This window comes from Schistocerca cancellata, chromosome 11, assembly GCF_023864275.1.
Source record: "Schistocerca cancellata isolate TAMUIC-IGC-003103 chromosome 11, iqSchCanc2.1, whole genome shotgun sequence".
NCBI classification, from domain to species: domain Eukaryota; kingdom Metazoa; phylum Arthropoda; class Insecta; order Orthoptera; family Acrididae; genus Schistocerca; species Schistocerca cancellata.
The window spans coordinates 120548993-120562489 of NC_064636.1; the positions used below are offsets into that span (position 1 = coordinate 120548993).

General features: G+C 40.0%; 1 protein-coding gene across 1 annotated transcript in view; it reads right to left on the reverse strand.

Moving 5' to 3' along the window:
* Positions 1-13497, reverse strand: part of LOC126108308 (ankyrin-1-like) — a 62614-nt gene that overhangs the window by 9641 nt on the left and 39476 nt on the right. The window contains exon 3 of the mRNA XM_049913529.1: positions 12199-12345. Coding sequence (XP_049769486.1) covers positions 12199-12345 — 147 coding nt within the window. The remainder of the gene's footprint in view (positions 1-12198; positions 12346-13497) is intronic.

Sequence of the window (13497 nt, forward strand, 5' to 3'; positions counted from 1 at the left end):
TTTTACGGCGAGAAAAATTAGAATTATTGCTGGAAAAACCCTAAAAATAGCCCTTTTCTTTTTCCTATACAAATGATTTGTAACTAAAACGTAGTCAATTTGAGCTTTATTGCTATGGTATAAAGTTCATATTAAATTACAAGCACTCACTGTTGTCTAAGCAATGTAGGTGTGTTCCTAACGTCAAAGATCATATCTATCAAAACAATGTGCGTGTGTGCGTTGGAGCACAGAATACATAGTTGGAGAAGTTTAATGTCGCGTTCCGAAACTCGCGTTTCTTTTGTATTAGTTTCGGCACGCGAGATAAAATGCATCAGTTTCCACGTCATTACATCAGTCAAACAAAAATCGCGTTACCAACAGTGTTTTATTATTTTTATAATATCCAAATTACAATTCGTACGGCTTAAAAGGATTTGACTTCAAGTCATATAAAATTTAAAAAAAAAAAAAGTTGTCTGTGACCTAATCTACTGAGTTTGCTTTTGTCAACTGATACACGAAACAAATTCGTGTTTTGTGCAGAGTGTTTACTTAGTTAGTGTTTGTTTAGTTCGTGATTAGTGAAAAACTAATTTATATTTGATATGCCTCCTATAAGACGAAGCAATTTAGGTAGAAGAACCAGAAATGCTACAAACCAAGCTAATTACCGATCTAATCGTACGGCACAAGAACGTGACGACGGAAATGAACGTGAAAGAATTCGGATATCACAAACGCGTGAAGCGCGAGCGCGACATTCAACTAATAATCGCGCAAGTTTGAATCGAGCTGCTTTCAGTTACGATGTGTCAATTGACTACAGTAACTACCAATGTGTTGTTATTGGTTCTATGAACTCGGTTTGCTCACACTGTAAGGCATTAAAATACAAAAACGAAGCCAATGGATTGTGTTGCGCAAATGGTAAAGTGAAATTGATACCATTGGACCCACCACCAGAACCATTGTACTCATTGGTTTCAGGAATAGGAACAGATTCTATACACTTTTTGACACATATCCAACAATATAACAATTGCTTTCAAATGACTTCATTTGGGGCAACAAATGTAGTTCGGGAAAATTTTATGCCAACTTTCAAGGTATGTATTATAGCAGTTACTCATAATTATTTTAGCGAACAAAATTTTCTGTCACAAAAGTTAAGATGTGTCACTAATCTTCAATTTCTTAATCACTTATATATCACTTAGTCATCATATTATATGGTGATTCAGTTTCAGTGACACTTTTATTATATTTTATATTTGATAGATATTAGTTCAAACTAAATATATACTTTTTAAGATCAAATATTATTTAAGTTTGATCACTTACAATCCATTAATTTATACCACACCATAATATTTTATTTTATTTACAGATACAAGGGCAAATATATCACAGAGCAGGTTCACTGTTACCAGTGTCAGATAGCGACAACAAATTCCTGCAAATTTATTTTATGGGCAATTCACCACAAGAAATTGATCTGCGTTGTGCACATAACAATTTAGTAAAGAGGTCTATTGTAGAACAATTACAAACTTTATTTCATCAACACAATCAATTGATTATATTGTTTAAAACTGCCCTGGATCTGATGCCATCCGATAATCACAAAATTGTAATCAGAGCTGATAAAACACCTGCAGGTCAACATACAAGACGTTTTAATGCACCAACTATTGATGAAGTTGCTATCGTTGTAGTTGGAGAAAACTTGGAATCCCGTGGTATTGTTTTACATCGTCGGAATGATCAATTACAACGTATAAAGGAAACACACCGCTCATATGATGCACTGCAATATCCCATTATATTTTGGCAAGGTGAAGATGGCTACGATTTCTCAATAAAAATGATAAATCCCATTACAGGTAACTAAAATATTAATTTAGCTATGGCGATAATATCTCAGTCATTATATTATGTATTTTAATTTTATATTTGAATGTTATTAAAAGAAAATCTATTTACAGGTTCTGAAACCAACAAAAAAGTCAGTTCAATGAACTATTATTCATACCGCCTAATGATTCGGGGAAATGAAGAAAATCACATATTGAAATGTCGGCGATTATATCACAAATATGTTGTTGACATGTATGTAAAAATTGAAACGGAGAGATTAACATTCATCAGGTTGAATCAAACCAAACTCCGATCTGAAGAGTATATTCACCTTCGAGATGCGATTAATACTGATGGAAATGCACAGAATGTCGGTCGGATGACTATTCTTCCAGCAACATACATCGGAAGCCCTCGGCATATGCACGAATATGCTCAAGATGCCATGTCGTATGTTCGTCATTATGGTACAGCAGATTTGTTCATCACATTTACATGCAATCCGCAATGGATAGAAATCAAGCAGGAGTTATTCCCTGGGCAATCACCCATTGATCGTCATGATATTACAGCCAGAGTCTTTAGACAAAAGTTGAAATCTTTAATGGATTTCATCGTAAAACATAATGTGTTTGGTGAGACACGCTGCTGGATGTATTCTGTGGAGTGGCAGAAACGAGGATTGCCACATGCACACATTTTGATTTGGTTGGTTGAAAAGATAAGGCCAAATGAAGTTGATGCAGTGATATCAGCTGAAATCCCTAATGTACAAGTAGATCCTGGATTGCATGAGGTAGTTATCAAAAACATGATACATGGTCCCTGTGGAACTCTTAATCAAAATTCACCGTGTATGATGGATGGTAAATGTTCAAAACGATATCCACGGACATTAATATCGGAAACAATTACTGGTAATGACGGTTATCCATTGTATCGTCGCAGATCGACAGCAGACAATGGAAAATCAACAATTGTCAAATTAAATCAACAAGATATTGAAATAGATAATCGTTGGATTGTTCCATATTCACCCATTTTATCAAAGACATTCAAAGCACACATCAACGCTGAATCTTGCCATTCAGTGAAATCTATTAAATACATTTGCAAATATGTAACCAAAGGGAGTGATATGGCTGTGATTGGAATTGGTGCAGAGAATTCCAATGATGAAGTTACCCAATACCAAATGGGCCGCTATGTCAGTAGTAATGAAGCAGTTTGGCGAATATTTTCTTTTCCTATTCATGAGAGACACCCTTCTGTTGTTCACTTAGCTGTGCATTTAGAAAATGGACAAAGAGTGTATTTTACAGCACAGAACGCAGTACAAAGAGCTGCTCAGCCACCATCTACTACATTAACCAGTTTTTTTGAGACATGCCAAAACGATCATTTCGCACAAACATTGCTATATTCTGAAATGCCAAAATATTATACCTGGAATCAATCCTCAAGGAGATTTATACGACGGAAACAAGGAAAACTAGTTCCAGGATATACAGATGTATATTCCACCGATGCGATTGGCCGGATTTATTCAGTACATCCAAGCAATGATGAATGTTTTTATTTACGACTGCTATTAGTCAATGTACGTGGCCCAACATCATTCCAACAGTTACGAACTGTTCATGGTGAATTGTGTGGATCCTACAGAGAAGCCTGTCAACGTTTGCAATTGCTTGAAAATGATGCTCATTGGGAGCAAACTCTCAATGATGCTGTAATATCATCACACGCTCATCAAATACGAACATTGTTTTCTATAATCATATCTACATGCTTCCCATCAAACCCAATTGATTTGTGGATCAAGTACAAAGATTATATGTGTGATGATATTTTGTATCAAATACGGAATAGAATGGGAAATCCAAATATACAAATCAGTGAAGAAATTTACAATGAAGCATTGATTTCAATTGAGGACATGTGCTTGATAATGTCAAACAAACTATTAATTCAATTAGGCCTGACCGCGCCCAATCGTCCAATGCATGACGCTTTTAACCAAGAGCTGCATCGAGAAAAACTGTATGATCTCAACGCTTTGAAAGAATTAATTCAAACAAATCTTCCACTGTTAAATGAACAACAGAAGTATGTATTTGAAACTCTTATGAAAGTAACAAATGATGAAACTGGAGGGATTTACTTCTTAGATGCACCTGGTGGTACAGGAAAAACTTTTTTGATTTCATTAATATTAGCAACAATTCGCTCACAAAATAAAATTGCACTTGCACTCGCTTCGTCGGGAATCGCAGCAACTTTGCTTGAAGGTGGTCGAACAGCCCATTCAGCACTAAAATTGCCATTAAATATGCAAAGCAATGAAACTCCAACCTGCAACGTTTCGAAGAACTCTGCAATGGCAAAGGTTTTGCAGCAATGTAAATTGATTGTTTGGGATGAATGCACGATGGCACATAAAAGATCTTTGGAGGCTTTAGACAGAACCTTAAAAGATCTACGGAGCAATAATAACCGATTTGGTGGTGCAATGATTTTATTAGCAGGAGATTTTCGTCAAACATTGCCAGTGATTCCACGATCAACGCCAGCTGATGAACTCAATGCATGTGTAAAGTCCTCCAATTTGTGGAAACATGTCAAAGTACTTCATTTAAGCAAGAATATGCGTGTCGAGTTGCAAAATGACCAATCTGGAAACATATTCTCTAAACAACTCATTGACATTGGTAATGGCAAATTTCCTATAGACATGTTGACTGGCTGCATTAACTTTCCTCAAAGTTTTTGTCAGTTAACTCGATCAAAAGATGAACTTATTCAGAAGGTGTTTCCAGATGCTTCTCAAAATTACAGAAACCATGATTGGTTGAGCGAACGAGCTATACTGGCTGCAAAAAACATAGATGTAAATGAATTAAATTTCAAAATTCAAGAACAAATTACAGGCGAATTGAGGATATATAAATCAGTTGATTCGGCTACTAATCAAGATGATGTAGTCAAGTATCCACCGGAATTTTTAAACTCGCTGGATTTGCCAGGATTGCCACCTCACAATCTTCAATTAAAGGTTGGATCGGTGGTTATAATGTTGCGAAATATCAACCAACCGCGTCTTTGCAACGGTACACGGTTAGCGATAAAAAAATTACTAAACAATGTGATAGAAGCAACTATACTCAAAGGAAAGTATAAAGGAGAAGATGTTCTCATACCGCGCATCCCAATGATTCCGACTGATGTGCCATTTGAGTTTAAACGACTACAGTTTCCAGTGCGGCTTGCTTTTGCTATGACTATAAACAAGTCCCAGGGGCAATCATTAAGTGTTTGTGGTATTAATCTAGAAAACCCATGTTTCTCACATGGTCAATTGTATGTTGCCTGTTCCCGTGTTGGAAAACCATCAGATTTGTTTATCTATGCGCCAGGTAATCAAACAAAAAACATCGTATACCACAAAGCACTACAATGATAATAATAATAATTATGATTCACATGATTAACAATAAAGCGATTACTTACTTTTAAATCCTTATATATGTTTTATTTAATTATTTTTTATTCACAACGCCCTATCACCAGGGCGACGGTTCTGTTCAGGAGAATTTTTTTAAATATGTAGGCAAAAAAACTGCCATATTACAAATCTTTTTGACAGGACGAAGTCTGTCGGGTCAGCTAGTTTTGAATAAATGTTTAGCTTATTTAAAATCTACTCCATCTACGTACAATTTCGAGTAGTTTCTAATTTCTAACTGACAGCAGGTCTTTTGCGTTGTAGAACCACCCGGATGCTTCCAGGCAGAGACAGGCTGAGCTGACAGGTCATGAGATACCGATATCTACACATACAGATGGCAGCAGTATCGTGTACGCAAGGTATAAAAGGGCAGCGTGTTGGCGCCGCTGTCACCTGTTCTGAGGTGACTCCTGGCAAAGGGTTTCTGACGTCTTGATAGCGGCACGACGGAAATTAACAGACTTCGATTGCGGAATGATGGAACTTGTTTACGACTGTTCATATTTTTAAAATGTAGTTTCCAATGTATTGAAATTTAATAAAATGCCGTTGTGGCATTTTCTAAGAGCTCTGCCAACAAAGTGCAGTCTGTTTCACCTTCGCCACAGTATCTGTGTGGTCATTCCTATTTAAGTTGCTCGTAATTGTAATTCCTAGGTATTTAGTCGAATTGACAGCCCTCAGATTTGTGCGATTCATCGTATACCCAAAATGTATCTGATTTCTTTTAGTACCCATGTGGATGACCCTGCACTTTACTTTGCTTAGTGCCAATTGCCACTTGTCACACCACACAGAAATCTCTCTAGATCATTTTTTAATTGGAATTGATCATCCGATAATTTTAGTAGATGGTAAATTACAGTGTCATCTGCAAACAATCTAAGAGGGCTGCTCAGAGTATCTCTTAGATCATTTATTTAAATCAGCAACAGCAGAGGGCCTTTGACACTACCTGGTGGAACGCCTGATATCACTTCAGTTTTAGTCGATGTTTTGCCGTATATCACTACGAACTGTGACGTCTCAGAGGAAATCACGAATCCTGTCACACAACTGAGATGATACTTCATACCCACGCAATTTCATTAATACAGGGTATATACATGGACAAGGAAAAAAATTCCTGATTTTTCTCGGATCTCCCGGTTAAAAAGACACTCTCCCCCGGGCGAAAATACATTTTTTCCATGTTAAGTGGCAGTATACTTTCCCTAGGAACTGTAAAATTGATGTCATTTCAATGGTTACGGTTTCATACAGCGGCTTAGAATTTCCCGGCACTTTAGAAAAGGAAACTCAGGGAAAGCAAACACGTTTTGGAAAGTTCTTTGATGTGCAGCAACATATACGCTACATATTTTAGTATTACGAAAGTACAAATCCGAATGTCACCAAACATCGTATGTTACTTTCCGATGCATTGAAATGGACATTGCGATGCGCTGCTGTAAGCCAGTCACAGCTCATGTCACATGATCTCGCCCGCCGTTGACAGCGGGTGTTCAGACCATAGGACACATGATATAGTCAGTGAATAGCAACATCACTCAATTAGGGCAAAAACACAAACAGGAAAACTTAATGGTTTAAACTAATTGCATAGTGTTGGTACAGGAAAAGCAAAGCTTTCATATATAATATTTGCTGCGAAGATTAATAAGCTACAAGAGAAGCTGAGCTTTCACATATAATGTTCATCTTTCTTGCGTGTTTGCACTTTTAAGATACATCACACAATGTGTCAGTAAAACGTTTAACGCTAACATCAATCTCTGATCTTCTGGGTTCGAAAATTTTTCTAAATGGCTTGTCATCAAAGAGTTGGTCTTTCAATTAGCGTCAAACGCTGTGCGATCTAAGAAATTCATCGTAAATAAAAGCCGAATTTCTTTAGCAAAGCGACAAAAATAACTTCGTTGTTCTGCAAGGCGATTAATGCTTGACTGTCAGAAAGGTGAATATTATATTAAAATCTGGAACTAGTAACATATTTTAGCCTTCCGTAATTATGTGAATGTATTTTAATTCACTTGATAGTTCCCAACGACAGAAATCCTTTTCTTTCCATTGGCGTGAGAACAGTAAACGAAGAGGAAACAGCAAAATCACTAAATGTAAATACATATCACGTGGAGCTGCCCCCCTCCCCCCAAACCACTATAAGTCAAACTGCTCTGCACATCAGCCCCGGATCTATGATATTTCATACCAGGGCAATACTAGACGGTTACATGGTGGCTTTACTCCGCTCAGCTCATGTAACCCCGTGTCCTATTGTCTGCAGGAAAGTTTATTTCTAGATGCGACGAGGCTTCCCCTGGCAAGGACATCACGTACACTATACACGCATTCAAAAATCAAATTATGATTCATTTAGAAATCAACTTAAAATGTGATCAAAAATGTTCAAAATGCAACAGGGATTAGCTTCAAAATCATTTGAATAATCGATAGACCAACATGCTCTAGATGCTAGGTGCTTTGTGAAACAACGTTCTTTTCCCTCAAGAATACAAATTTGCCCCCTCGCCACCGAAATTGCCGCCCGGTTGACATACTCCGGTTTGCTGTGTACACAACCAACAGCGACATTTCTGTTTCCAGAAGTGGAAGAAGGTACTACTCAGACGCGACTCAACTGCGCATGCGCGTGATTCCGCTCGTAACTGCTTAAATGAATCTAATGTAAACAGTTGTGACATCACGCTCATCGGAGGTAATTTGTTGTTACGAAGCATTTCATAGTCTTCCTAAAGCCTTTCACACATTTTGCTGTTGGCAGACGCTTGTATGAGCACTTATTTTTTATATATATATATATATATATATATATATATATATATATATATATATATATATATATATATATACTCCTGGAAATTGAAATAAGAACACCGTGAATTCATTGTCCCAGGAAGGGGAAACTTTATTGACACATTCCTGGGGTCAGATACATCACACGATCACACTGACAGAACCACAGGCACATAGACACAGGCAACAGAGCACGCACAACGTCGGCACTAGTACAGTGTATATCCACCTTTCGCAGCAATGCAGGCTGCTATTCTCCCAGGGAGACGATCGTAGAGATGCTGGATGTAGTCCTGTGGAACGGCTTGCCATGCCATTTCCACCTGGCGCCTCAGTTGGACCAGCGTTGGTGCTGGACGTGCAGACCGCGTGAGACGACGCTTCATCCAGTCCCAAACATGCTCAATGGGGGACAGATCCAGAGATCTTGCTGGCCAGGGTAGTTGACTTACACCTTCTAGACCACGTTGGGTGGCACGGGATACATGCGGACATGCATTGTCCTGTTGGAACAGCAAGTTCCCCTGCCGGTCTAGGAATGGTAGAACGATGGGTTCGATGACGGTTTGGATGTACCGTGCACTATTCAGTGTCCCCTCGACGATCACCAGTGGTGTACGGCCAGTGTAGGAGATCGCTCCCCACACCATGATGCCGGGTGTTGGCCCTGTGTGCCTCGGACGTATGCAGTCCTGATTGTGGCGCTCACCTGCACGGCGCCAAACACGCAAACGACCATCATTGGCACCAAGGCAGAAGCGACTCTCATCGCTGAAGACGACATGTCTCCATTCGTCCCTCCATTCACGCCTGTCGCGACACCACTGGAGGCGGGCTGCACGATGTTGGGGCGTGAGCGGAAGACGGCCTAACGGTGTGCGGGACCGTAGCCCAGCTTCATGGAGACGGTTGCGAATGGTCCTCGCCGATACCCCAGGAGCAACAGTGTCCCTAATTTGCTGGGAAGTGGCGGTGCGGTCCCCTACGGCACTGCGTAGGATCCTACGGTCTTGGCGTGCATCCGTGCATCGCTGCGGTCCGGTCCCAGGTCGACGGGCACGTGCACCTTCCGCCGACCACTGGCGACAACATCGATGTACTGTGGAGACCTCACGCCCCACGTGTTGAGCAATTCGGCGGTACGTCCACCCGGCCTCCCCATGCCCACTATACGCCCTCGCTCAAAGTCCGTCAACTGCACATACGGTTCACGTCCACGGTGTCGCGGCATGCTACCAGTGTTAAAGACTGCGATGGAGCTCCGTATGCCACGGCAAACTGGCTGACACTGACGGCGGCGGTGCACAAATGCTGCGCAGCTAGCGCCATTCGACGGCCAACACCGCGGTTCCTGGTGTGTCCGCTGTGCCGTGCGTGTGATCATTGCTTGTACAGCCCTCTCGTAGTGTCCGGAGCAAGTATGGTGGGTCTGACACACCGGTGTCAATGTGTTCTTTTTTCCATTTCCAGGAGTGTATATAAAACAAAGATGATGTGACTTACCGAACGAAAGTGCTGGCAGGTCGACAGACACACAAACACAAACATAAACACGAAATTCAAGCTTTCGCAACAAACTGTTGCTTCATCGGGGAAGAGGAAAGGAGAGGGAAAGACGAAAGGATGTGGGTTTTAAGGGAGAGGGTAAGGGGAATGACTCCTTACCCTCTCCATTAAAACCCACATCCTTTCGTCTTTCCCTCTCCTTTCCTCTTCCCCGATGAAGCAACAGTTTGTTGCAAAAGCATGAATTTCGTGTGTATGTTTGTGTGTCTGTCGACCTGCCAGCACTTTCGTTCGGTAAGTCACATCATCTTTGTTTTTAGATATATTTTTCCCACATGGAATGTTTCCCTATATATATATATATATATATATATATATTTCCTTTGCAATTTACATTTCATTCTCTCGTTCATATTTTGATATTTTGTTGCTGCAGTATTATTCTGCAGTAGCGGGATACAGTAATGTACTTTGTTAGAATATCTGTTATTACCAGTCAAAATGACAAAAAATTAACTGAAAACTAAATCAATGAAAAACTCCCGGGATTCTAGAAAAATCCCGTTTTTCTCGGTTTTCTCGCGGATGAAAAATTGCTGGGTCTTTCTCGGATCTTCCGGGCCGTATACACGATGAAATAGTTTCTTGTGAGGAATGGTATCAAAACCCTTCTGGAAAACTAAGAATATGGAATCGATCTTAGATCCCTTGTCGACAGCACTTATTGCTTCATACGAATAAATAGCTAGCTGTGTTGCTCAAGAACGATATTTTCTGAATCCGTGTTGGTTATGTATCGATAAGTCATTCTTCAAGGTGAGTCATGTTAGAGTACAGTATATTCTCCAAAATCCTACTGCAAATTGATGTCAGTAATATGCATCTGTAATTCAATAGATTACTCCTATTTCCTTTCTTGAGTATTGGTGTGACCTGTGCTACTTTCCATTCTTTAGGAACAGACCTTTCGCCAAGTGAACAGTTGTATATGACTGCTAAGAAATGCACTATAGTGTCTGCATACTCTGAAAGGAAACTGATTCGTATTCCATCTGGACCAGAAGACTTGCCTTTCTTAAGTGATTTGAGTTGTTTCACAACACCTCAGATATATAGTTTTATGTCACTCATGCTAACCCCTGTTCTGGTTTCGAATTCTTGAATAGTTACCTCATCTTTTTTCGTGAAGGAATTAAGGACAGCTGTATTTAGTAACTCCGGTTTAGTGGCACCATAATCACTGTGGAAACTCTGCTGTTGGTTATATATATATATATATATATATATATATATATATATATATATATATATATATATATATATATTTTTTTATTTTTTTTTTTTCAGTAGGACCAACTATCTTTGCCCACGTCGGTTGCTCATTTCTAAAAATAAAAGTTCACTATGCCATGGAATTATGCAAAACTTCTCCTCGGTGAACTAAAACCACTACTCATCACACCTGGTGACCTCCATCATCCATCAGTTGCAGGAATTTGTTTACAACTGACGATCCATACAGTGCTGTACGCATCTCCACTCAGCCACATCCACTGGATTTCCCACTTCTCCAGAGCAGGTACCTCAACCATTAGACCAGCTGAGTGCATTTGCTGGCTTAACTGGAATTTCCATTGTGGATGATGTTTATTACCCATGGTTTGCAAACACTACCACCAGAGATTCTCATGTACATCCTCTGCAGTAGGATAACATCCACCCATTCGATTTCCCTTTTGCTGCTCTTCCCACATGTCCCCCGGGATAAACTCTAGTAGAAGTGTCGATGAGACACTGAGTCAGAAGTGGCGGTGTGCTCAGGCAGCCTACTGTTCAAGGAGACTGCCTGCAATAAGCAGCAAATCTGGGTTCCTGTTACAGTGCGGCACAGATTTCCAATAGTCACTACAGATGTAACTGACCAGAGAACCATTTAAGGAATATTCGAATTACATTTTAAGACATATGCAAAACAAGCTGTAGCTTCATTACTGTACTAAATATTAACTTTTTGTCATTATTACTTCTATTTCTGTTTACCTTATTTTCGCCATTTCTTCCTCAGTGTCTTCAGTAACTTATACCTCCAAATATTCACATAGATTTTGTTGAGGGGAATTGTCTGAAAAGTCCCATTTCCACACCTATTTCATTCAGAATCAATTTGTAAGATACACAATCATCACTAAAAACAAAATCTAGATTTAACACAATATATAAAGAGTCTTTGGGAACGGGTATGATTTGTATGCGACACTTCCTACGTAACTACAGTTGAGTGACTGAATTGAACGTAATTCTCACGGCAGATACAGAAAACAACAAATCTTCAGCATATGTGCTCAATCTTCAAAATATCATAGCCATAAAAACATAATAAGGAGTAATGTTTAATGGCAACTGTAACCTCTAGCCAAAAACTGAAGGAATTTGTATCTTATTTTATTTACTATATCGGCTGGTTAATGCCAAAATAAGCAGTACTGTGAGGGTAAGACTTGGGCACGTGTGGCAACACAACTCACCGGAAGCACGAGGCGGCTGCGTCATCAGGTGGAGGGGTGTGTCGGGCAGACGTGGGAGGCGCAGCTGCAGCAGGAGTCCGGCTGTGGCCGCTGCGGGGTTGACGGTCAGAGTTGGGGGTGGACCCGCCCCCTGTGGCGGTCGCCGAGCTGCACAGAGAAACACTGTGTGGGTGGGCGTGTTCACACAGGGGCCAGGGGGATGTTCACTGCAGGCGGTACAGCTGAGGGATTGTCCACCGGGGCAACAGAACACTCAGTGCCAACAACACCAGCCCGTCACTTAACGTGACTTTACCACCAACTGACTGGTCTTTTTCTGCACTACTTCTGCTATATTCCCCACTGGCGTAGCTTAAGATGCAAAACAACAAATTGTTCACAATGAAGCATAAACCAAATCCCAAACATAAGGGCAGGGCCACAATATTGCTGCCCTGACAGAACAACTATCAGAGAGAATTTAGAAGCAGTTAAAGTCAACTGGCTGCTACTTTTGGTTGTGAGGTAATCTGAAAACTGATATATGGATGCTGAATTATATCACTGGAGGAAGAGAGAGAGAGAGAGAGAGAGAGAGAGAGAGAGAGAGAGAGAGAGAGCCAGTGATAGGGAAACAAACTGATAAGTTGGGGTTATCAACTTACTGTTGAAACTATATGGTCATGGATATGCAGGGGTTGTTTGATGTGGAGCCTGAGGGAATGAAGAAGATGGACAAGAATTACAAGAGCTATGCTATAAAATTTATGGAGAGTATATTCAAAATTTGCATTTCAATAAAGCAAATAGGACTAAATGTCCAACGTATTCATAATTCGATTCCTGGAAAAGACAGCAGTGGTGATGTGTTTCTTAAACAATTTTCTTGGTGAGCAGTTTGCAGTACAGACCACCATTAAAAGAAAAAAAATGGGTTAGGCCGTGTATGCAATTTTATCTGATGGACAATGGTTCCAACTTGTGAAGTAACCTGTAGTCTATTGAATATGGATTTTAAAAAAGTTGAAAAGGAAACGAAATAGACTTGTATGGAGTAAATGTATCCAAGAGACAGAGGCACCAAATGATAGCTGGATGAAAACGTCACATCAATACTGACGTTGTGGGTGATATGTCGTACACCTGCTGTATTCCAGTAGCAGGAAATCTGATAGGCATCCCTGGACGACCTCTGGTAACGCCACGGAGAACTTCAAACAAGGCAGGAGGGCAGAGATTGTTTGTTTGTTTAGTGAAAGGGAATGCACAGAAAATATTCAGGGCGATAGCTGAACAGAGACGAGAAGGAAATGTGATTGT